This window comes from Mustelus asterias, chromosome 12, assembly GCF_964213995.1.
Source record: "Mustelus asterias chromosome 12, sMusAst1.hap1.1, whole genome shotgun sequence".
NCBI classification, from domain to species: domain Eukaryota; kingdom Metazoa; phylum Chordata; class Chondrichthyes; order Carcharhiniformes; family Triakidae; genus Mustelus; species Mustelus asterias.
In genome coordinates this window covers 90,795,678-90,823,545 of record NC_135812.1, presented here as the reverse complement: position 1 = coordinate 90,823,545, position 27,868 = coordinate 90,795,678, and the positions used below count along the sequence as shown (strand labels likewise).

At 41.7% G+C, this 27,868-nt stretch overlaps 1 protein-coding gene across 1 annotated transcript in view; it reads right to left on the bottom strand.

Moving 5' to 3' along the window:
• The window catches only part of LOC144501672 (lysosomal alpha-glucosidase-like), a 63,411-nt gene that overhangs the window by 24,848 nt on the left and 10,695 nt on the right, over positions 1–27,868 (bottom strand). The window contains exons 3-9 of the mRNA XM_078225592.1: positions 24,033–24,178; positions 15,764–15,929; positions 9,787–9,883; positions 9,151–9,270; positions 8,672–8,790; positions 6,825–6,956; positions 5,591–5,701 (exon numbers count right to left, since the gene is read on the bottom strand). Coding sequence (XP_078081718.1) covers positions 5,591–5,701; positions 6,825–6,956; positions 8,672–8,790; positions 9,151–9,270; positions 9,787–9,883; positions 15,764–15,929; positions 24,033–24,178 — 891 coding nt within the window. The remainder of the gene's footprint in view (positions 1–5,590; positions 5,702–6,824; positions 6,957–8,671; positions 8,791–9,150; positions 9,271–9,786; positions 9,884–15,763; positions 15,930–24,032; positions 24,179–27,868) is intronic.

The window sequence follows — 27,868 nt, the reverse complement described above, 5'->3', positions numbered from 1 at the left end:
TTGGACCAGAAATCCAGAGGTTCTGACTGACTGATCTAGGGTCTCAGGTTCAAATACCATCAGGGCAGCTGGTGGAATTTAAATTCAATTAATTATTTAATGAATCTGGAATTTAAAGTTAATCTTAGAAACGGTGACTGTGATGTTAGTGTACCTTTAAGAAATGTTTTTTGTTAAATCATATTCTCTGCAACTCTCCCAGCCTCAGCTGATGTCATTGTTGCTGAGTTGGCAGGAGAAGTCCTTTTATTGCTCCTCAAGTGGCTTAAATAGGGTTTGTTTATTTTTACTTTGGGATCTTTTATGACCCTGCATTGTTAGAAGGAAGACTGGTTGGTAGGTCATTGGTTCTGGCTGAACATTTTAGATATATTTGTTAAGGGCTGTACATTATCATGGTTGTTTTGTTTTTGTTTGCAATTGATAAAAGTTATTGCTAATTTTCTTTCCATACGTGTTAACTATATTCTTAAATAAACTTTGGCTGATAAAAGCTCCCTTGTGGGCCATTTGAATCACACCTGAAGTGAATCATCTTCTGCTTACCCTAGCCAAATTCAAAGTGCACAACTTACGATCCAGGCGGGCTTCATAAAACACTTGGGAGTTTCCAACCTGAATTATAACAAGACCATGAAACTAACAATGATTATTGCAAAATCCCATCTGGTTCCTTCCTTTAAGGAAGGAAATCTACTGTTCTAACCTGGTTTCCAGACACAGCAATATGCTTGATTTTTAATTGCCCTCTGAAATAACCTAGCAAGCCACTCAATTATACCAAACCTTTACAGAAAAGTCATAGCGGATGGACTGCAGTGGTTCAGGAAAGTGGCTCACTATTACCTTCCAAGGCAAATTAGAATGGGCAACAAATGCTGGCCTTGACATTGCCGTGACAGAGCAGATTTACACCGTACCAAACCTTTTGATAGCACCAGATGCTCAAAAGGAGCATTTTATTCTACAATCATTCTATTTTAACTGAAACTAAACCAGATTTCTTATTCCTGACTCTCATCATAGGGATTCACAATGAACTGATTCTTCACATTAAGTTGCACACATTGATGTTTTTGTGCAACTCTGATGCTCATTTGTATGTCTCCGAATACAGTTTAAAAAGATGAGATATTAAGACACATCGCCAACTCAGAGAGATGCTTTATGATGATGTTATCTGTTGCATAATATTATTTTGAAGTAATTATACCAGGGAAATGTGTTTGGTTTCAAGAATGCTTTCGATAGATCTAATGGCAGTCATTCTGGTATATCGCAAGATAGTATGGCATCCCAGAGCGGTAACATCTTCAAAGCCTTGTACACAAGAACACAACAGCTTTTTAATATGTAAAATATTTTCCTTATTACCTTTAATCTGAAAGGAATTTAGAATGGGTCATTCAAATTAGTTACATACCAATCAATGAGATTACTGTTTTCCTGTGATGTCACTCCCGATTGTTTTTCAAACACATCCAGCTGCCTCAGTACAGTGTGTCCCTCGCAGGCCACTCCTGGATGGTGAGTGAAGGCCCCGAACCTGGCTCTCTATTTCTTTTCTCCTCAGTACAGTGCGTCCCTCGCAGGTCTGGCTGTCTCCGCTCCTGGAAGGCAAGCGAAGGCTCTGAGTCTGGCTCTCTATTTATCTTCTCCTCTGTCCCTTGCAGGTCTGGCTGTCTCCTGGAAGGTGTGAAGGCCCTGAGCCTTGCTGTCTATTTATCCTCTCCTCAGTATAGTGTGTCTCTCACAGGTCCAGCAGTCTCCGCTCCCGGAAGGTATGAAGGTCCCAAGCCTGGCTCTCTATTTATCCTCTCCTCAGTACAGTGTGTCTCTCGCAGAACCAGCTGTCTCCATTCCCACAAGGGGTGAAGGCCCTGAGCCTGGCTCTCTCTTTATCTTTCCTCTGTACAATGTGTTCCTCACAGGTCCGGCTGTCTCTGCTCCCAGACGATGAGTACTGTGACCCCAGCTGTTGCATTAATATGGGCACCACAGATCTATTCAACATCATCACAGGAGTCGGGCGAGGCTGTATATGCTTCCCGTTCATTTTCCTCTTGGTTATTGATTTCATTATAAGGCAGTAATGGGTGCAGACTTTGGCATCCTGTGGAAACATCACCAGATGATGGACATGGATTTCTCAGACAACATCGCCTTGCTGGCTGAAGAATCGCACACTCTCCTAGACATGACCACCAGTCTTGAGTGGCAGTGCCAAGGTTGGTCTACAAATCAGCTACAAGAAGACCAAGACAATGATAGTTGGACAGCAACAAGGACCACTCATTCTCATCAGGCCACATCAAGGATGTAAGAACATAAGAACATAAGAAATAGGAGCAGGAGTAGGCCATCTGGCCCTTCGAGCCTGCCCCGCCATTCAACAAGATCATGGCTGATCTGAAGCGAATCAGTTCCACTTACCCGCCTGCTCCCCATATCCCCTAATTCCCTTATCGATCAGAAAACTATCTACCCGTGATTTAAACATATTCAACGAGGAAGCCTCCACCACTTCAATGGGCAGAGAATTCCAGAGATTCACTACCCTCAACTCTGTTCTGAACCGGCCCCCCCCCTTATTTTGAGGCTGTGCCCTCTAGTTCTGGTTTCCCTTCTAAGTGGAAAGAATCTCTCCACCTCTACCCTATCCAGCCCCTTCATTATCTTATATGTCTCTATAAGATCACCCCTCATCCTTCTGAACTCCAACGAGTACAGACCCAATCTGTTTAATCTCTCCTCATAAGCTACACCCCTCATCTCCGGTATCAACTTGGTGAACCTTCTCTGCACTCCCTCCAAGGCCAATATATCCTTTCGCAAATAAGGGGACCAAAACTGCACACAGTACTCCAGTTGCGGCCTCACCAGTGCCTTGTACAGTTGCAGCAAGACCTCCCTGCTTTTATATTCTATCCCCCTCGCGATAAAGGCCAACATTCCATTCGCCTTCTTGATCACCGGCTGCACCTGCAGACTGAGTTTTTGCGATTCGTGCACAAGGACCCCCAGGTCCCTCTGCACAGTCGCACGATGTAATTTTTCTCCATTTAAATAATATTCCAATTTACTATTATTTCTTCCAAAGTGGATAACCTCACATTTGCTAACGTTATATTCCATCTGCCAGATCCTCGCCCACTCGCTCAGCCTATCCAAATCTCTCTGCAGACTTTCCGCGTCCTCCACGCAATTCGCTTTCCCACTCACCTTCGTGTCATCAGCAAACTTGAATACCCTAGATTCAGTCCCCTCCTCCAGATCATCTATGTAAATGGTAAACAATTGAGGCCCCAGCACCGATCCCTGCGGCACGCCACTGGTCACCAACTGCCAACCAGAAAAGCACCCATTTATCCCAACTCTCTGCTTCCTGTTAGATAGCCAATCCCCAATCCACGCCAACACCTTACCCCTAACTCCATGTACCCCAATCTTCTGCAGCAACCTTTTGTGAGGCACCTTATCGAACGCCTTCTGGAAATCTAAAAACACCACATCCACCGGTTCCCCTCTGTCAACCACACTAGTGACATCTTCATAAAAGTCCAGTAGATTCATCAAACACGACTTTCCCTTCATGAATCCATGCTGCGTCTGCTTGATCGAACCATTCTTATTCAGGTGCTCTGTTATTTCCTCTTTAATAATGGACTCTAGCATCTTCCCAACTACGGACGTTAAGCTAACCGGCCTGTAGTTACTCGCCTTTTGTCTACTTCCTTTTTTAAACAGCGGCGTAACAGTAGCTGTTTTCCAGTCAGCCGACACTACCCCAGAGTCCAGCGAATTTTGATAAATTACTACTAACGCATCTGCTATTATCTCAGCCATTTCTTTCAGTACCCTGGGATGCATTCCATCCGGGCCCGGGGACTTGTCTACCTTCAGTCCTATTAGTCTACCAAGCACCACCTCCTTAGTAACAGTAATTGTATTAAGGACCTCCCCTCCCACCAACTCTCGATCTCTAATATTCGGCAAACTATTTGTGTCTTCCACCGTGAAGACCGACACAAAGAACTTATTTAAAGTCTCAGCCATTTCCTCGTTTTCCACTATTAAATCCCCCCTCTCATCTTCCAAGGGTCCAACATTCACTCGAGCCACTTTATTTCTTTTTATATACTTGTAAAAACTTTTACTATCATTTTTTATATTTTGAGCTAGTTTAGTTTCATAATCTATCTTTCCTTTCTTAATCGCTTTCTTAGTCGTTCTTTGTTTTTCTTTAAAGCTTTCCCAATCCACTAATTCTCCACTATTTTTGGCCACTCTGTACGCATCTGATTTTATTTTAATACTCTCCTTTATTTCCTTCGTTATCCACGTCCGGTTATCCTTTTTCTTACAGTCCTTCTTTATCACCGGAATATATTTTTGCTGAGTACTTAAAAAAATCTCCTTAAAAATCCTCCACTGTTCCTCAGCCGTCCTACCTACCAGTCTGCTCGCCCAGTCTACATTAGCCAATTCCACCCTCATCCTATCGTACTCCCCTCTGTTCAAGCAGAGGACACTGGTTTGGGACCTTACTTTCTCACCCTCCATCTGTATCAGAAATTCCACCATATTATGATCACTCATCCCAAGAGGATCCTTCACAAGAAGATCCTTAATCCTACCCGTCTCATTGCACAGAACCAGATCCAAGATAGCTCGCTCTCTCGTAGGTTCTGTAACATACTGTTCAATGAAACAATCACCTTTCTTCGTAGGTGATCACAAGACCTACGAAGAAAGCAACATCGCCATCACATCTACACATGAACTGGCAAAGTAACTTTGGTCTTCCATCTTCCAAAGGCTCAATATAGTCTGGGCATCCTACATCATGAACATGGCCATGAAGCTGTGACTCTACATATCCGCAGTAGTAACAACCACAATCTATGCCAGTGGGACATGGAAGAAAATAGCAAAGGTGTCATGTATGTTGGACATCTTTCACCAGCACTGCTATGTAAGATTTTGGGCATCACATAGGAAAGACTGCATCACTGATGAAGACGTGCTACAGAGAACTGGTCAGAGGTACCCACAAGACATCATGACAGTGAAAAGAATGAAGGGGAGGTCGCATATTTTGCCTCCTAAATGTCCAGACTTGCCAAAGTGGGAACAAGATGGACACCGCCAGATGGAAGAAGATGGGGCTGGCTAAAGAATTCCTAGTGAAGTACATGTAAGGAGGATATCCAAGAGTGGGGCACCATTTGGGCTGGAGTGAAAGAGATTGTGATAGACTGGGGCTAGTCGCAAAGTCTTGCTGTCCATTGTCCTGTATGGGATCAGAGGAACTAAGTCTAATTAAGTAACAGGAAGAAACGTAGTGAAAAATAACATCACAAAAAAATGACTGCATAATCAGGAAAATTATGATAGTTGCTAATTGCACCAATGCACAGATAATAAATTAGCTGAGTTTGACATTTAATAGTTTTTTCACAATGAATGAATGTTTTCAATAAAGGTGCTGCTCTAAAAGATATTTAATATAGGAGCTTGCAGCCGATATTTACACAAGTTGCATAAGCCAGTTAAATATAAAATCTGAACTTCCCACCGATGCACTGACCTTTCCTATCAATGGTTGGCTGGTTTCATTTTTGATAAAAACACCTCTTTTCACACCATCATCATATGGTTTGTATTTCCCTGCTCTCTGTGTACTGCTGATACCTGGATCCTACAGGAGAAATCAAAAAGCTATCAGTGTTAAGAATTCTTAAAGAGAACTGAACTGGAGAGATGCACAACCAGACTTCAAAACAAGGTTGACAAAACAATTTAGCATGGTCCGTTAAGAGCTCATTGAAAATGTGTCTATTTTGAACAAGGGCAAGATAGTCTGCAATATGTTTGAATAACATGTCAACTCTTAACAAATCAAGGCCGACCACTTGGTTGGTGTCACATTGATGTTGACAGTTCAAGTTCACAATATAGGCTCAGGGATTACAAAGGTGGCACCACGAAGTCTTTGGCTCTACTGAAGTAAATCAGTAATATTTTACATGCTAAATAAAAATACCAAAATTGGCACAATGTTACAACAAAGTGTTTTGTTTGTAGAGAGACATCCTAAGAGAATTTCCCAAGTACAGAATCAGAATTTAGTTCAAGACCACCATCGCAACTCGGCCAAAAATTAAGAATTTTTTGCCAAGCAGCAGACAAAGTAGTTTAAGTGTGCTCAGAACTGTCACACTACTTCTTGTCTGCCACTTGATGATTTTGTGTGTGCTAAACATACTTGATTATATTACTGGGCTCCATAAATGCCTTTGTGAAACATGTGCTCCATTTACAATAATCCATTTTCAACTCCATAAGTAGACATGGATGGCAATTTCCCCACTCGTTCCCAACACCATAAGAAACATGTCTTAGAGTCTGGATTGGAATTTGTCAATCCCTGCACTACCTTCAGACAAGTAAATGTAATCAATCCACCACCGCTTCACAGAGTTAAAAGCAAAATACCACGAATGCTGGAATCTGAAACAAAAACAGAAAATGTTGGAAAATCTCAGCAGGTCTGACAGCATCTGTGGAGAGAGAAAAGAGCCAACGTTTCGAGCCGGATGACACTCATTTTCTGTTTTTGCACCACTGCTTCACAACCTTATACTGTAGAGAAATTTACAGTACAAACAACTTAAGAGCTATACAGATGTGGAACATGAAAGGAAATAGAAAAATAGCTTAAATTATGTCAAACATAAAATTTTCCATTTTTAATATGGAAATCAAAGTAATGGTTAAAATACTAATTGTTCTTGAATAATTTGTATTTCCTTTCTTCTTACTACGATCATGATGTATTTCAATCCCTTTTGGTGAAACTCTTTGACCATCTTTGCATAGTCTCCAAAGTACTGCAAGTTATAGGTGAAGTCTTTTTTCTGGTCCATGTAATCTAGGTCATTCCACTGCACATCCTGCAGAAAGGAAAATCATTAAAAACAAAATTCCTGCTGGTCATCAATAATGCAGAGTTTGAATCATCCATATATTTTGAACTTCATTTTTTTTTTCAAATCGCACCATTCTTGGATGTTCAGTCTAATATGTACAATTTAAAAAGCATCCATCTCACAGGGAAAAAAGAATTATCTTTGCAGATTTTAACCCACTTTTTTCCACCTATGGGAGAGGCAATAGTGATTTTGTTCACAGTCACTTGTGCAGATTCATTTTTATTACCACCAAAAACTCCTGGGTGTGTGTACTAATCCATGCCGATATGCAAGTTTCCAAATTGAACTACTAAAAGATCGACAGTCAAAGAATGATTGCAATCTGGGAAATTTGTTGTTTATAGAACAACACTATTGCTTTTCAATTTGTCCTCAGGATGTGGGTATCATTGACAAGGGCAGCATTTATTACCTATTCATAATTTCCCTCAAGAAGGTAATTCTTGAACCACTGTAGTCCATGTGATGTATAGGTACATCCACAGCTGTTTGGGAGGGATTTTGACAGTGAAAGAATGGTAATATAGTTCCAAGTTAGGATGATGTGTGGCTTGGAAGGGCACCTACAGATGCGAGTGTTCCCATGCCTCTACTGCCTTTGGTGGTAGAGGTTGTGGGTTTTGAGGTGCTGTTAAAGGAGGCTTAGTGAATTGCTGCATCTTGTAGATGGTAGACACTGCTGCCACTGTGCATCAATGGTGGAAGTAGTGAATGTTTAAAGTGGTGGATGGGGTGCCAATCATGCAGGCTGCTTTGTCCTGGATGGTGTCAGTGTGTGTTTTGGAGCTGTATTCATCAGGGAAGAGGAAGAGTGGAGCATGTAGGTCCCTATCGCCCACTCAATCAACAGTCCAGGACAAATGCTCAGTCCCCAACAGACTATCAGGGGTCCAGGCTCTGAGTCTAGGGTGCAGCCTCAGAAAGAGAAAGATAAGAGTGGGAAAGCCAGGAGATAGACAGGGTAGGAAAGGAGGGAGAGAGTATGTATGAGAAAGAAAAGCAAGTAAAAGTTGAGCTGAGTTTCAGGAGTTGTGTAAGACAGAGAAGCAATGCTACTTGGGGTCTGTTTGGGCGGTTTTGTGTTATCCAATTTGAATTTATATAGTATTTGTCATATTCAGTGATTTATTTTACTTTGCAAATTATTCCAGTTAGAAATGCACAGTGCTACACAGGGATTTCAATTCATACATGTTTTTTCCAGGCAAGAAATTTCTAAAGGAAGCTCACTCCAGCTTTAACACTGATCCCTATGGAATTCCATAATTCACTTAAAGTTGTATTGTTTAAAGTTGTGATATTCAGGAATGCAGCACAACCTTAAGCGAGGACGTACTGCATGTAGATTTTAGTTTGTTAGTTACAGCAAAAAGCTGAGAGAGAGACAGAGTGGGAAAAGAGATCCCTATGTAGAGATGGAAATCTTGTCCTGCAGTAATTTCTGCTGGTTGCTGGGAAATTAAGTTATTGGCCTCAAAAAGGATCATAACATACTGTGTAATTCTACAAACTCAATTATTTAAGATTTTATTAGAAAAGAAAATACTGTCTGATATGTTGCTAAAGTCCATTGCTTAGATCCTATAGAAGTTCAATGGGATACCCTTTATGAGGTTGTTCTATTTAGTAAACCAGATTTTCTTTCAAAGCAAAATGACCTTTTACCTCATTCTCACCTGTGGCATGTTAGCTCTGGTCATGTTCTCCACAACCTGCCGGGTAATGTTGGTGCTCCAGTAACCCCACCTACACAGATGGAATCCTAGGCTCCAGTATGGAGGCATTATTGGATAACCTATACAGTTATTAAAAAATAGCACAAGATGCACATGACCGCAGACCATTTCTCAATCACCATATTAAAAATATACAAGCATCTATGCACCATAACAGATTAAAGTCTAGAATTATGTTGTGTGTGAATTCCCATTGTTCATTCAACTCAAGGATATAATAAATAGGAGCAAGAGAAGACCGTACAGTCCATCAAGCCTGCTCCACCATTCAATATGATTGTGGCTGATCTTAGGCTTCAACTTCAATTTCCCACTCATTTCCCATATCTCTTGATTCCCCGAGAGACCAAAAATCTGTCATTCCCAGCCTTAAATCTATTCAATGCTGGATAAATAGCAAGTCATAGTTTCAACCTTACCAATAATATCCATGTACTGCCTTATCACTGTTTTTGGTTCTGGACCCAAGAATACATAAAAATCAAGGATTCCCCCAATGGTCCTCCAGGTTAGAGAAGGGGATGGCTGAAGTAGTATGTCTGGATAAAACAAAAGTGTGTTAATTTCCATAACAGAATATTCTTAAATATCAGTATCACATGGATAATATCAATGGAATTGTTAGCTCAGTGACCCATGGAAAAATACAAACAAGTAACAGTACTTGGATAAGGATTGTGATTTCTACGCATGGCAGAGGCCTGATCTGATGAAAGGTCATCAACCTAAAATGTCAAATCTATCTCTCTCCCCACAGGTACCACCTGACCTGCTGAGTATTTCCAATATTATTTTCCTATCTAGCTGAATTGTAAAATGGCCAGCAAAAGCTAAGTATTACGATTCCACAAGACAGACAAGGAGGCAATTTTGGCAGAAAAATAGAAAGGGTGAAAGACCGAAACAAATATACCACATATCAACATGGCAAAAAGCCTACATATATTGCAATGCATTGCCTAACAGAGGTGATTTAGTATTAAAGAGGGCGAGCAGACTTCCAATTCCAATCAGAGTTACATTTGTATATCCAGACAAACTAGTTAATTTCTTACCCTTGGCATTACTGTTTAACAGGAAAACACCATGAGCTGATCCATCCTCTTCCATCACCAAGTAGAAAGGGTGTGAACCATATAAATTGGCCTTCGGCTGCAATGAACAGGCTTGTGTCATTGAAAGTACGTGAACAACATTCTCGTTTGGATTCACAACTGATTCCCTACATATTTTTGTAGACTTAATGTTATCCAGGTCAGAAACTCCCAAGGTTTTGTATTATCCAATTTATGAAGATAACCTAGACCCTTAGTGTTTTACCTTTGAATTTGGCATGGGTGAGTTTAAGGTGTTTCACTCCAGGTATGATTCAAGTGACCCACTAGGAAGCTTTTATCAAAAAAGGTTTATTTAAGAATACAGTTAACATACAAGAAGAAAAATTAGCATAACTTTTACCAATTACAATAATCAGCCATGATATAGTATAAACCTTCGTAGCTAGCCAACTATGATGTTCCAAGTCAAACAACACCCAACAAACATGCACCTCTTTCTCAACTTGGCACAAAAAAACAAGTATGCTGGGTTTTGCAGCTTTTTAACACCTGCTGTGAATTGGTCCTTAAGTGTTGGATTAAAACTCTAATGCTTCCAGTCCTGGAACTTTCAGCACGCCTCCAGAGAGAAAGAGAGACACGCAGAGACACTGCCTGCCTCCACCATCTTCTTAGCAACTTACAGACAGCAGAATTTTCAACCCCAGAGAGAGAGGAAACAAAGAGCCACTGCTCCCTGTCTCACATCCCAACAGCATCTGAGAAAAATGAAACTAAAACCTTGGAACTTTCTGTGGGGAAAACAAAACTGTCCCCAGGCAGCACCTGACCTGTCAATCATGCTCCACCCAGCAATTCCAGAAGGCTCATAAAATCCCAGAACTCTGCATTAGTCCAGATAAAAATAAACACGAGGTCCATTATATTGCTTCAGCAACAATTAGAGGACACCGGCTACAGACATTACAGTGCCAATAAAAATTTGCAAAGGAACTGCTTGGAAAAACCTGTAAAGAAACATGATTAAAATACATTTCTTAAAGGCACAGTATCATCCCACTTAATGAGTGGTAAACTTTAAGTGGTAAATCTTTCCCAAAGTTCTCCTCTCTACTCTGGAAGGTTGGGAGTTTATTTTCAGTGGGCAACAGCATGTCCTTATTCCTTTGCTAAGTGAATGGTATCAGTCAATTCAAAGAAGAGGCTATTAACACCGGACATGTTCCTTTCTTCACCTGATTTTCAAACAAATGCACTTTAGAGCAGGGAGGTTGAATAATGCTCAGAAGTGGGAACATGACATGGTTTCATTCCAAACATTTCTTTTCAAGGTGTGTCAGCTAGGATTCAGACCCATTCTGCACTGGCCATCCCACTATTCTCTTACTGGTACATGGAAATAAGATTGTACCAAGAAATTTGAAATGTCGCTTTTTGATGCCAACGTAATTGGGAAAGATAGAACACCATAATCAAGCACTGAAGAACAAATTAATTAACTAAAAATTATATTTCTTAAATGCAGAAGGACATGTCACTGAAATGTAGAAAATATTTAAGGGCTTGACTGGGTAGATACAAGCTAGGAAAATGACTCCTCTGGCTGTCGAATCAAAATCAGGGATCACATTATCAGAATAATGGGCTGCCCATGTCTTTTTATTTGCTCATGGGATGTGAACATTACTGGTTAGGCCAGCATTTATTGTCCATCCCTAATTGACCTTAGAATGTGGTGGTGTGCTGCCTTCTTAACTGCTGCAGTGCATGTGGTGAAGGTATGTACAGGGTGTAAGGGAAGGAGTTCCAGGACCCTGATCCAACTTCAGTAAAGAAACAGGACTTAGTCCCAGGTTAGAATGGTGTGCGACTTGGAGGGGAACTTGCAGATGTTCCCATTGTGTCTCCTGTTCTTGTCCTTTTAGTTAATAGATGCAGATTTGGGAAGGTGGCATCAAAGGAGTTTTGACAAGTTGTGCTCTGACTGTCTGGCCCCCAAGCACCATTCAGTTTGTTGGCCGTAACTCCAGGTGGAAGGTCAGATCTGCTTGTCTTGTAGATGCTACACGCAGCTGTCAGTGTGCACCAGTGGTGGAGTGAATTAATTTTCAAGTTGATGGATGGGGTGCTGATCAAACAGGCTGTTTTCTTTTGGAGGTGTTGAACTCCTTTAGTGTTGTGGAAGCTGCAATCATTGGGCAAGTGAGGTGTATTCCATCACACCCCTCACTTGTGCCTGATAGATGGGGGACAGCTGTAGAAAGTCAGGAGGTGAGTTACTTGCAGCAGAATTTTCATCCTTTGATCTGCTCTTGCAACCACATTTATTTACACGGCTTGTCCAATTAAAATACCAATCAATGGTAACACCCAAGATGTTGATGATGGGGGATTCAAGGATACTAATGCCATTCAACATGGAGATGTTAGATTGCCTATCACAGTCCAAAGATGTGCGGGTTAGGTTGATTGGCCAGGTTAAAAATTGCCCCTTAGAGTCCTGGGATGCGTAGGTTAGAGGGATTAGCGGGTAAATTAGCGGGTAAAAAAAAAAGGGATTAGCGGGTAGGGCCTGGGTGGGATTGTGGTCGGTGCAGACTCGATGGGCCGAATGGCCTCCTTCTGCACTGTAGGGTTTCTATGATTCTATGATTCCATGATTCTAACAACACTCCATCTCAAGACTTGTGCTCCAAAACTAGTTGCACCTTCAGGCAAGCAATTCCAGGACAGGTACAACATTGGAACAAGCTGTCAGAGGAGGTAGTAGAGGCGGGTACAATTTTGACTTTTAAAAAGCATTTAGACAGTTGCATGGGTATAGAGGTATATGGGCCAAATGCGGCAATTGGAACGAGCTTAGTGGTTAAAAAAAAGAGCGGCATGAACAATTTGGGCCGAAGGGCCTGTTTCCATGCTGTAAACCTCTATGACTCTATGACATTGGCATCTACCCAGCAAGGTGGAAAATTGCCCAGTTATGTCCTGTCCACCAAAAGCAGTGGAAATACCATAGATATACTTTCAATTTACTTTCATTAGTCTACTTTCAATCATCAGCAAAGTGATGCAGGGTATTGTCGACGTTGCTACTAAGCAGTACTTGCTAAGCAATAGTAGCACGGTAGCACAGTGGTTAGCACAGATGCCTCACAGCACCAGGGGCCTTGGATTGATTCCCAGCTTGAGTCACTGTGTGAAATTTGCACACTCTCCCCATGTCTGCGGGGGTTTCCTCCGGGTGCTCCGGTTTCCTCCCACAGTCCAAAGATGTGCGGGTTAGGTAGATTGACCATGCTAAATTGCCCCTTAGTGTCAACGGGACTAGCTAGGGTAAATGCATGGGTGGGATAGTGGTCGGTGCAAACTCGATGGGCCGAATGGCGGCCTCCTGCACTGTAGGAATTCTGTAAGCTGCTAACCGATGTTTAGTTTGGGTTCTGCCAGGGCCACTCTGCTCCAGACCTTATTGTGACCTCGGTTCGAACGTAATCTAAAGAATTGAACCCCAGAGGTAAGGTGAGAGTGACTGTCCTTGACATTAAGACAGCATTTGATCGAGTATAGCATCAAGGATCCCTAGCAAAATTGAAGTTAATAGGAATCAAAGGGAAATATTTTCACTCGTTGGAATCATAGTGAGCACATTGGAAGATGGTTGTGGTTGTTGGAGGCCAATCATTTCAATCCCACACATTGAGTTCCTCAGGATAGTGCCCTAGGCCCAGCCTCATCAATTACCTGCTTTCCATTATAAGATCAGAAGTGGGGATGTTCAGTGTTCAGTCCCATTCGCAGCTCCTCAGATACGGAAACAGTTTGTGCCTGTATGCAGCAAGACGTGGATAACATTCAGGCTTGGGCTGATGAAAGGCAAGCAATATGTGCAGCATGGAAATACCAGGCATTGACCATCTCCAATAATAGGCAATCTAACCATCTCCAATGATAGGCAATCTAACATCTCCATGTTGAATGGCATTAGTATCCTTGAATCCCCCATCATCAACATCTTGGGTGTTACCATTGATTGGTATTTTAATTGGACAAGCCGTGTAAATAAATGTGGTTGCAAGAGCGGATCAAAGGATGAAAATTCTGCTGCAAGTAACTCACCTCCTGACTTTCTACAGCTGTCCCCCATCTATCAGGCACAAGTGAGGGGTGTGATGGAATACACCTCACTTGCCCAATGATTGCAGCTTCCACAACACTAAAGGAGTTCAACAGTTTTTGATGATTCTAGTGCACTCAGTCTTTTCCTGATGTTGTGCAAATCAAATTTAAAACCAAGACGAGGAGAAATCTCTTCACTTAAAGAGTTGTGGATCTTTTACGTTTTCTGCCCCAAATGACTGTGGATGCTTTGTTGTTCAGCATTTTGAACACAGAGATTAATATGTTTTGGATACTAAGGGCTTAAAAGGTATGCAAGAACATGGAATCGAGGGAGAAGGTTAGTAGTGAATAGCAGGACAGGTTCGAAAAGAAAAATGTCTACTCCTGCTCAATTTTGAATGTTCAGCTGAAAACACAGAGCAATAGGGAACAGATATTTTGCTTGCAATTCTTCTTACAATGAGAACTCTTGATCTTGTATTATCATAAAGAAAACGGGGTTATCATCAAGAAATTTCAAAGAAAACAGCAAACAGAATGTTAGGTATTTCCAAGGAGGAAAAAGAGACTAACATAGTACTATACATGAAAATAAAGAGAAAGAGAAAACAAATAAAGAGACTGTTACAGTAGCAAACTGTGTGTGGACAATTCCAAAGCACAATGACACAATATTGGGGGAACCATTAGATTTAGATCTATTTCAAGTAAAACCAGGTTTTGAGGTGGCTTTCAAAGTAAAGAGAGATGTAGGAACTTGAAAAGGCTTAGGAAGATAAACCCAAAGCGCAGAGCAACGATGGCTGAAAGCTCTGCTACCAATGATTAGCTGAAGGATGGGAGAGACAGACGGTATAAAGTTGGAAGCGCAGTGGGTGTAAGCAAAGCTCAAGATACAGAGACGGGTGGAGAATGCCCAGAGGGATTCTAAAGTCACTCGTCAAAATGGGAAACCAGTGGAAGCCACTGAGCAATGGACTGAAAGGAAAGCTGGATCTGTTATGGAAAAATATGCACAGCCTTAGATTGGTTGGCATTCAGGACAAAGTTGTGGAGGGTGGCAAAGAGGACATTGGAAAAGTTCAGCTTAATGGTGATGAAGGTTTCAGCAGCTAAAAGGATGAGTTATAGGTGGAAGTGAATGGAAATAGATGGTTGTGATGACAGAAATGGTGTTGAATCTAAGTACAGTCAAATATGATATGAGGTTTGCAGAACAGAAAGGCGCCCTGTGGGATGGAGGATTATAGGGAATAGTTATAAATAGGAATGTCCGTACCAACTTGACAATGTTTTCTGCTACCCAAGACAGCCATCAGATCTTCTGCACATGTTCCCCAATTTCTTTAGTTGCACATGGAATTGATCATATATATGATTCCTCACTGCAGCGAGAATAACAATGACAATGCTACAAAGTAAGGGACACAAAGGCACCAGTTTGAGATTCTCAGAGCATGAACGGACTGAGCTGGGTCAGCCTCATGTGGCCCTCAAATACCACTGACCTTAAGCACAATAATGACTGCATTCCATATTTTCTCACTGTTTGAAATGCTCCAGAATGGGAATTTCGACGATCTAATCAAACACTGGTATAAAATTGGTATAAAACATTTTTGAAAGAAAGAGAAAGAAACTGAAAGCTACACTTGTCCCCACAGGATCCAAGGACAAGGAAATAAATATGCATGCATGCAATGGGTATGCATGCATGCATATTTATTTGTAGATAGGTGTTTGTAACTTACATTTCATCAGGAATGTGCTATACAAGAGTGGTCTCTTCTCAGGCCGGAATTGGCATTTGAATGTCTCAATAGTGGGAAAGAATCAAACAAGTTAACAAACTTACATGAGGCACTTGATCTCGGTTCCAGTGAGTTAATTGAGTCCAGTTTACATTCAGGATCAGATTTGTCATGTGCTCTCCCAAACCTGAAATGTACTTCGAGGCCAAGGAGGTGGAAATCTGCAGAAATTGATCAGCATAAAACAACGGCCCCACTGTTGTGTTCAGGCTAAGTAAAAAATAAATAGGATATATTATACAAATAAATGACTGATGCAATAAAAGTTAGAAAATACTATTCCATTAGATTGTTGTGTAGAATTGCTTTTTTCTAAAGATTCATACAATTATTATGTCTGTATGAGGGTAATGCAAGCTTTAAGGTAAAGCCAGGCTTTCTCCTGGCTTTGAACAATTTAAGCTGCTAGATTATTGCATTTCGTGCATTCTCAAAATATAAATTTAATTAAGTGGGCTGAAATCTGGGTTTTAAAATTTTCTTTTTTTCAGATTTGTGTTATAAAGGAGAGATTGATCCCCTCTCTGAGAACTAACACCAAAACACCCCAAAGAGGAGTACGTCACCCTATAATCTGTAAAAAGTGTGTGTGAAGTGGTACAACCTGCTCTTCAGCAACTTCTGGTGGATAAATAAAACAAATCCCTGATACTCTCTCTAAAATCAACATGTAGCAATTTATTTATCTAAGTGAACAAATTAACTAAACTATTAACAAACTGAATAAATCCCTTCTAACTATTAACTACTCCCGAATAAAACAAGATTCTAATGGTATGAATTCAAATAAATACTCATTAACAAAATAGAATTTAGTCACTCTCTGAATTACAACCAGGTTTTGTGTGTCTTCCAAAATATTCTGGGCCTTCTCTGTTGATTCTTCTGTCTGGAACTTCTTTCCTCTTTGGTACTTTTGCTATCTAGATGGTGCTTTCTCCAGGAGATAGATGAAGCTACGAGAGCCTGCGATTCTCTCTCTCTTGAGAGCTGATAGCTCTGGCAGGTGGCAGTTGCTCTCCCCTCTTTGTCCCATTGCCCCCTTCTTTTATACCCGTGATGACATATCAATATTTCCCACAATAGGATTGGTCCTAGGTTGTCAAAACCATCAGATTTAAATTTAATAGGTTTTTGGTATCTAAGTGCCTGATTCAAATTGATTGGCTAAATTCAAAAGCCTGTTGTCTTGGTAAAAGCTGCTGCTTGGCCTTTCAATACTAGTGTTTCAGTTTGGGCTCTCTATGTACTTGCATTTTAAATCTCTAAGCACAGAAACACCACCTTTTAACGGGACCATGCAAATGCTTCCCCCTTCTAGCATTTTACAAACACCAAATTCTAACTTCCTACCTCCCGACCTACTATTATTCTACCCAACTTCGCAACACTTGCTACCAATTGCAAGAGCAATTAAAAGTCAAAACAGAAAACGCTAGTCACACATGCCAGCATCTCAAAAAAAATGAGAAAATGGATATTACTGCTTTTGGTCGCAAAAGGCCCCTTCCTATTTAATTTTTAATGGGTGCTATACTTTTCACTGAGTCAAGATTGAATCATGAAATTGCTTGGTCATTTTCATTCCAACTAAACATTAATTAAATTGCTTTAGAAATACTTGTTCATGAATCCCTGAATTCAGTTCTTAAATATATGTATATGCATCGAGTGGAAAGTTTCCCTTCTTTCCAATTTTCCTTTGATTTGAACAGCTCATAATGGGAACAGTAATGTGGTTGCTGCTGCAGATCAGATCCTTTCTCATTTCTTACCGAGTGGCTAATATTCATCTGTGAATTTGGCAATGAAAATTCCCAAGCTATTTATCTGAGGAAATGCCAGGTATTTCTTTATAAATCTTGTTTATCTTATCTAATGATAAAAAAAACTCAGACGGTAGAGCTATTTCTAACTGAATTGTTCCAGCACACCATTTTAGAAACCTCAGATCAGGTTAGTATTCCTTTCAGCTGAGGATGGCATAGGGAGATCTGGGAAAAGGATTTTGTTTTGCAACATGTCAACATAGTTGTAATATTTCCTATATTTGATATTTCAAACTCAATCTTAAAATATACAAGCTGAGAAAGTCTTCTAGCTTACTTCCAAAACAATCTGAATAATTTATCCAAGTTATTTATCTAAAAAGAAACATAGTAAAATACACCTATGATGTGCACTTTTATGTTGGGATGGCATCTATCACTGTTTTGTTTTAAATTCTGATTTTTTCTGATGTTATCACCCCTGTGGCGAAAGACTTTAGTTGCAAAGCGAAACACATCATGCTGGATAAATGAACAACTTGCACAATACATACTAAAATAACAAGGCCTGCTCAAGTAAAGTTTATAAATGTAATAAAGGTTTGAACAGCAACAGCTGGACAACTAAACATTCCCTTTCTTCATCAACCTCTTTATGTGCACTTACACATTTTAAAAACTGCAATGCTCCCTTTCCTCCAACAAAATACCTAGCTTATCAGGTTTGAATAGATTTTAAGTTTATGGTCTACATTATACTGAAGTGTTGGACTTATAATAGAGAACGTGAATTCAAAACCACACTGACATGTTTGAGAATTTCAACCAAGTTAAATTAAATAAAATCTGAAATTAAGACTGAGAATTCATGAAGCTGCATAAAAATTAACTGATTCACCAACATTCCTCAGGAAGAAAATCTACCATCCTTACATTTGACTCTTAGCTGCCCTCTTGTGGTCCAGCAAGCAGGTCTTCAGCCATTTACTCCACTTGGAGCATGTACGAGACAGCAAAGACTGCAGGCCTCAACAAGAGGGTGTGCATGTACAAGGAATGGAGAAAGTTAGTATTCAGATGCAGCAAGCAACTAGGAAGGCAAATGGCATGTTGGCCTTTATTTGGAGTACAAGACTAAAGAAGTTTTGCGACAATTGTACAAGATTTTGGAGAGACCACATCTGGAATACTGTACAGTTGTGTGAGGTAATGCATTTAGAAGATCTATAAGAGATGGGAAATATACAGTAAATGGCAGAACGCTTACTCTTAAGCGGTCTGCTCTGATAGGCAGAGGGATCTGGGTGTACAGGTACACAGGTCACTGGACTTGGCAATGCAGATAGAGAAGATAGTCAGGAAGGCATACGGGCATGCTTGCCTTCATCGGTCGGGGCATTGAGTTTAAAAATTGGCAAGTCATGTTGCAGCTTAGTTAGGCCGCACTTGGAATATAGTGTTCAATTCTGGTCACCACACTACCAGAAGGATGTGGAGGCTTTGGAGAAGGTGCAGATAAGGTTTACCAGGATGTTGCTTGGTAAGGAATGCATTAGCTATGAGGAGAGGGTGGAGAAACTTGGTTTGTTCTCGCTGGAACGATGGAGGTTGAGGGGTGACCTGATAGAAGTCTACAAGATTATGAGGGGCATGGACAGAGTGGATAGTCAGAAGCTTTTGCCCAGGGTGGAAGAGTCAATTACTAGGGGGCAGAGGTTTAAGGTACGAGTGGCAAGGTTTAAAGGAGATGTATGAAGCAGGTTTTGCACACAGAGGGTGGAGGGTGCCTGGAACTCGCTGTTGGAGGAGGTAGTGGAAACAGATAGGATAGTGACTTTTAAGGGGCGTCTGGACAAATACAAGAGTAGGATGGGACTAGAGGGATATGGACCTTGGAAGGGTAGGGGCTTTAGTTCAGATGGGCAGCATGGTCGCTGCAGGCTTGGAGGGCCACAGGGCCTGTTCCTGTGCAGCAATTTTCTTTGTTCTTTTTGAGAAAGGATATATTTGCACCGGAAGGGGTACAGCAAGGGTTCTTTTAATTGGTCTCTGAGATGAGAGGGTTGTCCTCTGACATGAGGTTGATAAATTGAGCTTATGGTCTCAAGAATTTAGAAAAATAAGAGGCACAAAATTCTAATGGGGCTTAATAGACTAAACACAGAGATTGTTTCCACTGATCAGGGAATCTAAAACATGGAGGAATGGTCTCAGAATAATTTCGGACTAAGATTAAGAGAAATTACTTCACTCAAAAGGTGGTGAATCTTTGGAATTCTCTACCTCAGAGGGATGTGGATGCCCCATCATTGAATACATTTAAGGCTGGGAGGGATAGATTTTGTCTTGCAAAGAACCAAAGGAAATGGGGAACAGACAGAAAAGTGGAGTTGAAGATCAAGATCAACCATAAGTCTATTGAATGGCAGAGCAGAATCGACAGTCTACTCCTGCTCCTATTTGCATTCTTATGTTATTAACTTTGACTGTAATGCTGAAGAGTGATGCTCTCAGACTCAATGGGGCTCTAGCCAAGCTATTCCAATGCAGTTACAAAACTGGCATCAACCCAAAGGGGAAAAGTGTGTGAAGATACAAAACAAACAAACAAACTCATCAGAAAAGTAAAGCAAGGAGTCATCAACAGTACAAGAAAATGACACTTATGCACCAGTAGGGTGGTACTTAGATTAGATTCCACCGAGAGCATTCATCTCAATGTGGGCCACTTCAGCTTGTTCCGCTATTTACTTAGGTCATGGTTGATTTGCAACCTAACTCCATATACCTGCCTTTGTCCTAGACCCCGTAATACCGTTGGGCTAACAACTTTAAATATCAAGCATGATCGATTTTAACAATTGATTGATCTTCTATAGCTGGTTATGGAAAATTGTTCCAAATTTCCTCCACATTTTACATGTAGAAGTGTTTCCTAATTTCACTCCTAAAAGGTCTGGATCTAATTTTTTGACTAAGCCCCATTGTCCTAGATTCCCTAACTGGTGCAAGTAGTTTCTATCTACACTATCTGTTGTCATCTAGTTGGTAGCCTTTCTACCTGAGCCAGAAGCTCTGGGTTTTGACTCCCACTCCAGCACTTGACAGCTAAGGAAGGAGCGTTCAGAATGTAGCCAAACAGGTTGACGATAAACCTCCAAATCCATCTAACATTCTCATGGCAGGTGATTAGAGCAGGAAATTCCTGATCAGCCATGTGATGGAAACAACATTGGAGCCTCCCTCATCACGATACATAACTCCAGTGCATGTTGTCAAAGTACTCCGAGTGAACAACAAATCACCACCACAATATATCATCCATTAATAGTTTGAAATCTTCGATGAAGTCACCCCTTAACCAGGGATACAATACTACCTAGTGTAACCTCTCCTTGTATTTTAAGCCATGGAACCCAGGTCCATTCTGGTAAATCTATACTGCACTCCCAAGGCCAATGTATTTGTTCTAAGGTGCCCATTACTGCTTATAAGCACAGGAATGTTCTAACCAGGGTTTTGAATAGCTGAAGCGTGACTTCCAACACCTTGTTTTCTGGGCCCCAGGTCTAAATATATGAGTGTGTGACGATACTGTGCCTTTAAAAAATGTATTTATATCATGGTTCTTGTGAAGGGAATATTTAAAAGCCCATTCTGTTAAAATGCTGCTGATCTGTCTGTTCCAGACAGCCGACATGCTGAGAATGCATTATTGATCCCAGATCATAGAAATCATAGAAACCCTACAGTGCAGAAACAGGCCATTCGGCCCATCAAGTCTGCACCGACCCACAATCCCACCCAGGCCCTACTCCCATATCCCTACATATATTACCCACTAATCCCTCTAACCTACGCACACTAAGGGGCAATTTTAGCATGGCCAATCAACCTAACCCGCACATCTTTGGACTGTGGGAGGAAACCGGAGCACCCGGAGGAAACCCACGCAGACACGAGGAGAATGTGCAAACTCCACACAGACAGTGACCCAGCCGGGAATCGAACCCAGGACCCTGGAGCTGTGAAGCAGCAGTGCTAACCACTGTGCTACCGTGCCGCCCCAGATATTGTTTTAATCTGAGCTAATGTAGTTTTGACCATCTTTTGGGTTGTTTCCTGGGGTTTCAGAGTAAGGTTTAATTAAGTTGATTGACAAGGAGCAGAGTGCTGTCAATGGGAGGAGCTAGGGTTACAGAGACAAGCAGCAGTTTGTGCTTCGGTCTACACAAAGCAAGACGTGTTTTTGCTCTCTCTCTCTCTCTCTTTCTCTTTGGAGACTGCAGTTTCAATCACACCTGCTAGAAAATAGGTGCCTCTCTTGAGAGGTGTTCTGGAAGCTTGAGGACCAGCAGACCACGTACCAGCAGAGGGGTTTATGAGGAATATTGCTTAAATTGGAACTAATAGAGATGGGCTAGCAGTTAAGAATTGTTTCTTGTCATGTTTACGTATGTCAATTGGTAAAAGGTACACTAATTATTTTTAAGAATACAGTTAAATTGTATTGTTAAATAAAGTTTATTTTGATAAAAGCTTCCTGGTGGGTCAAGAGAATCACACCTGAAGTAAACATCCGATCCTCATACTAACGGCAAAATAATAAAATAGTTGGGGTCTTCAAATTATACCATGGGGTTTCTGATTTGGTCCCTAACAATTACACTAAACCTAGTGTAACAATCCCAGTCCAACAGAACTCAGATTGCGTGTTATGCTATAAGCCCACTGACTTCCACAACTTCCCTTGACTACATTTTCTCCAAGTGTTACTGTAAGTACTCTATTCCATTGTCCTCAGTTTCTCTGTCTCTGTTGCATCTGTTCTGATCATGCCATCTTCTATGGCAGTCCTTCTGAAATATCTTCTTTTTCCTCAATGGACAATTCTCCTCCACTATGGACAACTTGACCATGCCCAGCCTGTTTCTCACACTCTTGGTCTCACCCATTCCTCTCCCTCTCAAATTCATGGTAGAATTCCTCTCGTCCTTACCTTCTACTGCGCTCCCACCGTCCATGTTCAATGGATAATACTCCACCACCTGCAGCGAAATGCTACCATCAAATTCATCTACCCTCCCCTTTCAGCATTCCAAAGGGACTGTTTGCGTCCTGACACCCTAATCCACTCTTCAATCACCCCAATACTCTCAACCTTTCCCAGTAAGCATAGGAGATGCAACATCTGTCTTTTTACCTGCTATCGTACTCTTGTCCAGGGCCTCAAATGTTCCTTTCCAGTGAAACAGAGATTACCTTGTACTGCTTTCCACTTTCATTGATCTGCCTTTAGCCCCCTACACTATTCTAATGAAGCTCAACTAATCTCAAATCTTTCTATTTGGCTCTTCACAGCCTTCCAGACTCAGTGAGCTCAAAAATTTCAGATCATAACTATCCCCAACAACCATGACCATCTTCATTTGTGCTTGGTATGTTTCCAACCAGTGGATTTCTCACTGCATCCCCCACCACCCTAATTCCCATTGACTTCATTTTGCAAGGGCCCCTTGATGCCACACTCGGTCAAATGCTGCTATAATGTCAAATGCATTCTCTCGCATCTCACCTCTGGAATTCAACTCTTTAGTCCATGTTTGAACTAAGGCTATAATGAGGTCAGAAGCTAAATGGCCCTGGCAGAGACCAAACAGAGCATCAGTAGCAGACTGTTTCTGAGTAAGTGCTGCTTGATAACACGGTCGATGACTCCTTGGGGTTGCATGGTAGCGTAGTGGTTAGCACTGCTGCCTCACAGCGCCAGGAACCCAGGTTCGATTCCCAGCTTGGGTCACTGTCAGTGTGGAGTTTGCATGTCCTCTCCGTGTCTGTATGGGTTTCCTATGGGTCAATCCCATAGGACTGGTTTCCTCCCACATTCTGAAAGACATGCTGGTTAGGTGCATTGACCCGAACAGGCGCCAGACTGTGGCGATTGGGGAATTTCACAGTAACTTCATTGCAGTGTTAACTGTGACTAATAAATAAACTTTACCTTACTTTCTGTCACTTTGCTGATGATAAAAGAGCAGACTGATAGGGATATAACTGGCCGGGTTGGATTTGTCCATTTTATGATCAGAACATACTGGGCAATTTTCCTCATTGCCGGGTAGATGCCAGTGTTGTAGCTGTACTGGAACTCCTAGGTAAGGATGCTGTAGTATTTGCTCTCAGAGACATTCACTGCGGATCCCAGGGAGGAGGGGAATTGCCCATCACAAGTTGTAACTTCCCAGATAATTGCCACGGGGATATGCAGGTCAGAACTTCCACAGAATCCCAACGTGCACCTTCAATAACATTTCAGATCTCCGACAATCTGGAGATCTAAAGATTTAACTCTGTTTCACTCACCACGGATGTTGCCTGCCTGGATTATTAAGTATTTTCAGGATTTTCATTTTTAATTCAACTTATGTGTGGATCAGTATTGACCTTTTTTCTCATACTTTTGTCAATATGTTTTTAGAGTGAAGTATAAATTCTCCAAGTTAAACATAGCATCAAAGTAAACAGCAAGACAAATCAGACTTACAGAACAAGACCATTTGATTTCCTCTCTATAATTATGCCAAAAGGTCTGGATGAAAATTTCACTGTGTAGAGTTGGGTTGAAGCTTTCTTAGTGACCTTTGGAACATCAATCGGAACCTCATACCGTTTGCTCTTTGGGTCCTTAAGCTGTAAAACAGAAACACAAGGTTTACAATACTGAAGAAAAAAATTATAACTTCCATATGTATCTTACAGACAGGAAAGTTCATTAAGCATGTCCACTGGTATGATTATTAAGCTTAAGGTTCTTTGTTGCCTATTGTTAGATATGTTTTAACTATATAAATATACAGTTGAGTGTTGGAAGGAGCAAAAATACACTGATTGAAAATTAATTTTGTTGATAGCATTCGAATTTAACGAGTTTACTTTCTAATCCAATGATTGGAAGCAAATGCAAACAAAGGGGAGGATTACATATTTGGATGATCATGGGCCATTCTCACACATTTTCTAAAGCAGCAGTGTCAGACAGTAAACTGTCCCACTCTCAACCGACAACAGCACATACCATTCGGAAAGAAATAGGGATGAGCGACATCATCTTACATATGTTGCATATGAGGTGATCCATAGTAAACACCACCTTTCTGAAAAAAAATTATCTTGGCATTAATAAGCCATTGCCTTGCATTGTTTTAGTGGCAGCTATCAGTCAAGTTCAATCTTAGCTCCTGCTGCTGATTTTTTTTTGTATTCATTCATGGGATGTGTTCATCACTGGCTAGGCCAGCATTTATTGCGCAAGCCTAATTGCCCTCAGGAAGGTGGTGGTGAGCTGCCTTCTTGCAGTCTATGCAATGTAGGTACACCTATAGCGCTATTAGGGAGGAAGTTCCAGGAGTTTGGCCCAAGGACAGTGAAGGAATGGCAATATGTTTCCAAGTCAGAATGGTGAGTGGCTTGGAGGGGAATGTCCAGGTGATGGTGTTCCCATGTATCTGCTGCCCTTATCCTTCTAGTTGTGGGATGGAAAGGTGCAGTTGAAGGAGTATGGCGAGTTCCCGCAGAGCATTTTGTAGATGGTACACACTGCTACCACTGTGTCAGTGGTGGAGAGTGAATGTTTGTTGACAGGGTGCCAATCAAGCGGGTTGTTTTGTCCTGGAGTGTTGTAGCTGCACTCATTCAGGCAAGTGCAGAGTATTCCAATACATTTCTAATGTGCCTTGTACATGGTGGGCAGGCTTTGGGAAGTCAGGAGCTGAATTACTCGGGCGGCACAATAGTTAGCATTGCTGCCTCACAGCATTAGGGACCTGGGTTCAATTCCGGCCTCGGGTGACTGTCTGTGTGGAGTTTGCACATTCTCCCCATATCTGTGTGGGTTTCCTCCGGGTGCTCCGGTTTCCTCCCACAGTCCAAAGATGTGCGGGTTACGTTCATTGGCCATAGTAACTTGGCCCTTAGTGTCAAGGAGACTAACAAGGTAAACAAGTGGGGCTATGCGGATAGGGCCTGGTGGGATTGTGGTTGGTGCAGACTCGATGGGCCAAATGGCCTCCTTCTGCACTGTAGGGATTCTATACTCACCACAGGTCTCCTAGCCTCTGACATGTTTTTGTAGCCTTCAGTTTGTGATCAATGGTCCAGGATGTTAATAGTGGGGGATTCAGTGATGGTAATCATAGAATCCCTACAGTGCAGAGGAGACCACTTAGCCCATCGAGTCTGCACCAACAACAATCCCACCCAGGCCCTTTCCCAGTTAACCCATGCATTTGCCCTGCAAATCCCCCTGACACAAAGGGTCAATTTAGCATAGCCAAACAACCTCACCCGCATATCTTTGGACTGTGGAAAGAAACCGGTGCACCCAGAAGAAACCCATGCAAACACGGGGAGAATGTCCAAACTTAACACAGACAGACAGATACCCAAGGCTGGAATTGAACCCGGGTCCCTGGCACTATGAGGAACAGTGCTAACCACATGCCACCATGTCAACCCATTGAATGTCAAGGGGCAATGGTTTGATTCTCTCCTGTTGTTGATAGTCATTGCCTGACATTTGCGTGGGGTGAATATTATTTGCCACTTGTCAATCTAAGCCTGGCTATTGTCCAGGTCTTGCAAATTTGAACATGGATTGCTTCAGTATCTAAGGAATCATGAACGCTGCTGAACATTGTACAATCATCAGACAACATTTCTGACTTTACGATGGAAGGAAGGTCATTGATGAAGGTGGTTGGGCTGAGGGCACTATACTGGGCGGCACGGTAGCACAGTGGTTAGCGCTGCTGCTTCACAGCTCCAGGGACCTGGGTTCGATTCCTGGCTTGGGTCACTGTCTGTGTGGAGTTTGCACATTCTCCTCGTGTCTGCGTGGGTTTCCTCCAGGTGCTCCGGTTTCCTCCCACAGTCCAAAGATGTGCGGGTTAGGTTGATTGGCCATGCTAAATATTGCCCTTAGTGTCCTGAGATGCGTAGGTTGGAGGGATTAGTGGGTAGATATGGGGGTAGGGCCTGGGTGGGATTGTGGTCAGTGCAGACTCGATGGGCCGAATGGCCTCTTTCTGTACTGTAGGGTTTCTATGATTTCTATGACTGAGGAACCCCTACAGTGATGTCCTGGAGTGGAGATGATTGACCTTCAACAACCACAACCATTTTCCTTTGTGCTCAATATGACTTCAACTAGCAGATAGTTTCCCCAACTTGTTTTTTTCAGGGCTCCTTGAAACCAAACACAGTCAAATGCTGCCATGATGTTAATGGCAGTCATTCTCATTTCACCTTTGGAGTTTAGCTCTTTTGACTAAGTTTGAAGCAAAGCTGTAATGAGATCAGGAACTGAGTGGCCCTGGCGTAACCCAAACTGAGCATTGGTGAACAAGTTATTGCTAAGCATATGCCTGTTCATAGCACTGTTCATGACACTTTCCATCACTTTACTGATGATTGAGTGTAGATTGATGGCACGGTAATTGACCAGGCTGGACTTGTCCTGCTTTTTGTGTACAGGACATACCTGGGCAATTTCCCACATTGCTGGGTAGATGCCAGTGTTGTAACTCTATTGGAACAGCTTGGTTAGAGGTGCGGCAGGTTCTGGAGCACAATCCTTCAGCATTATTGCCAGAACGTTGAAAGTGCCTAACGTTTGCAGTTTCCAGTGCCTTCAGCTGTTTCACCTACATGTGGAGTGAATCAAACTGGTTGAAAACTGACATCTGTGATACTGGGCATCTCTGGAGGAGGCCAAGATGGATCATCCACTTGGTCCTTCTGGATGAAGATTGCTGCAAATGCTTCAACCTTACCATTTTCATTGATGTGCTTGGCTCCCCCATCATAGTTTTGTCATCTTTTGATACTATACTGTTGAAGCAAATATATTTGACATTAAGAGGAGGCTGCATTTTTAAATCAAAACTACTTGTAGCTATTTAGTGCCTTCAAGGTAGAAAACCATCCAAAGTGCTTTGCAAATTCATAAGAAGACAAAATTGGACATGGAGACAAAGAGACATTGAGACTAAAAGTTTGGTCAATAAAGTCAGCTCTAAGGATGATGTTCAAGAAGAGGGAAATGATGATGTTTTGTGAGCAAATCCAGAGTATAGGATCTAGACTGCTAGTCATATTCAACACTGGACAGAATGGAAATGCTTAAGAGGACAAAATCAGAAAAATGCAGTCCCCAGAGGAGTTGTAGAGCCAGGGGATGAACTAGAGACAATGTAGTTCTGTGAAAACGGGATGGAGGGGCGGGATATGGTATGGGATACGATACTGACAGTATTTGGATAAACTGAAATTTGAAGAATGTGTGAAGGATGGGAGGCCGTGGGAACATTGAAGCGGAATTAA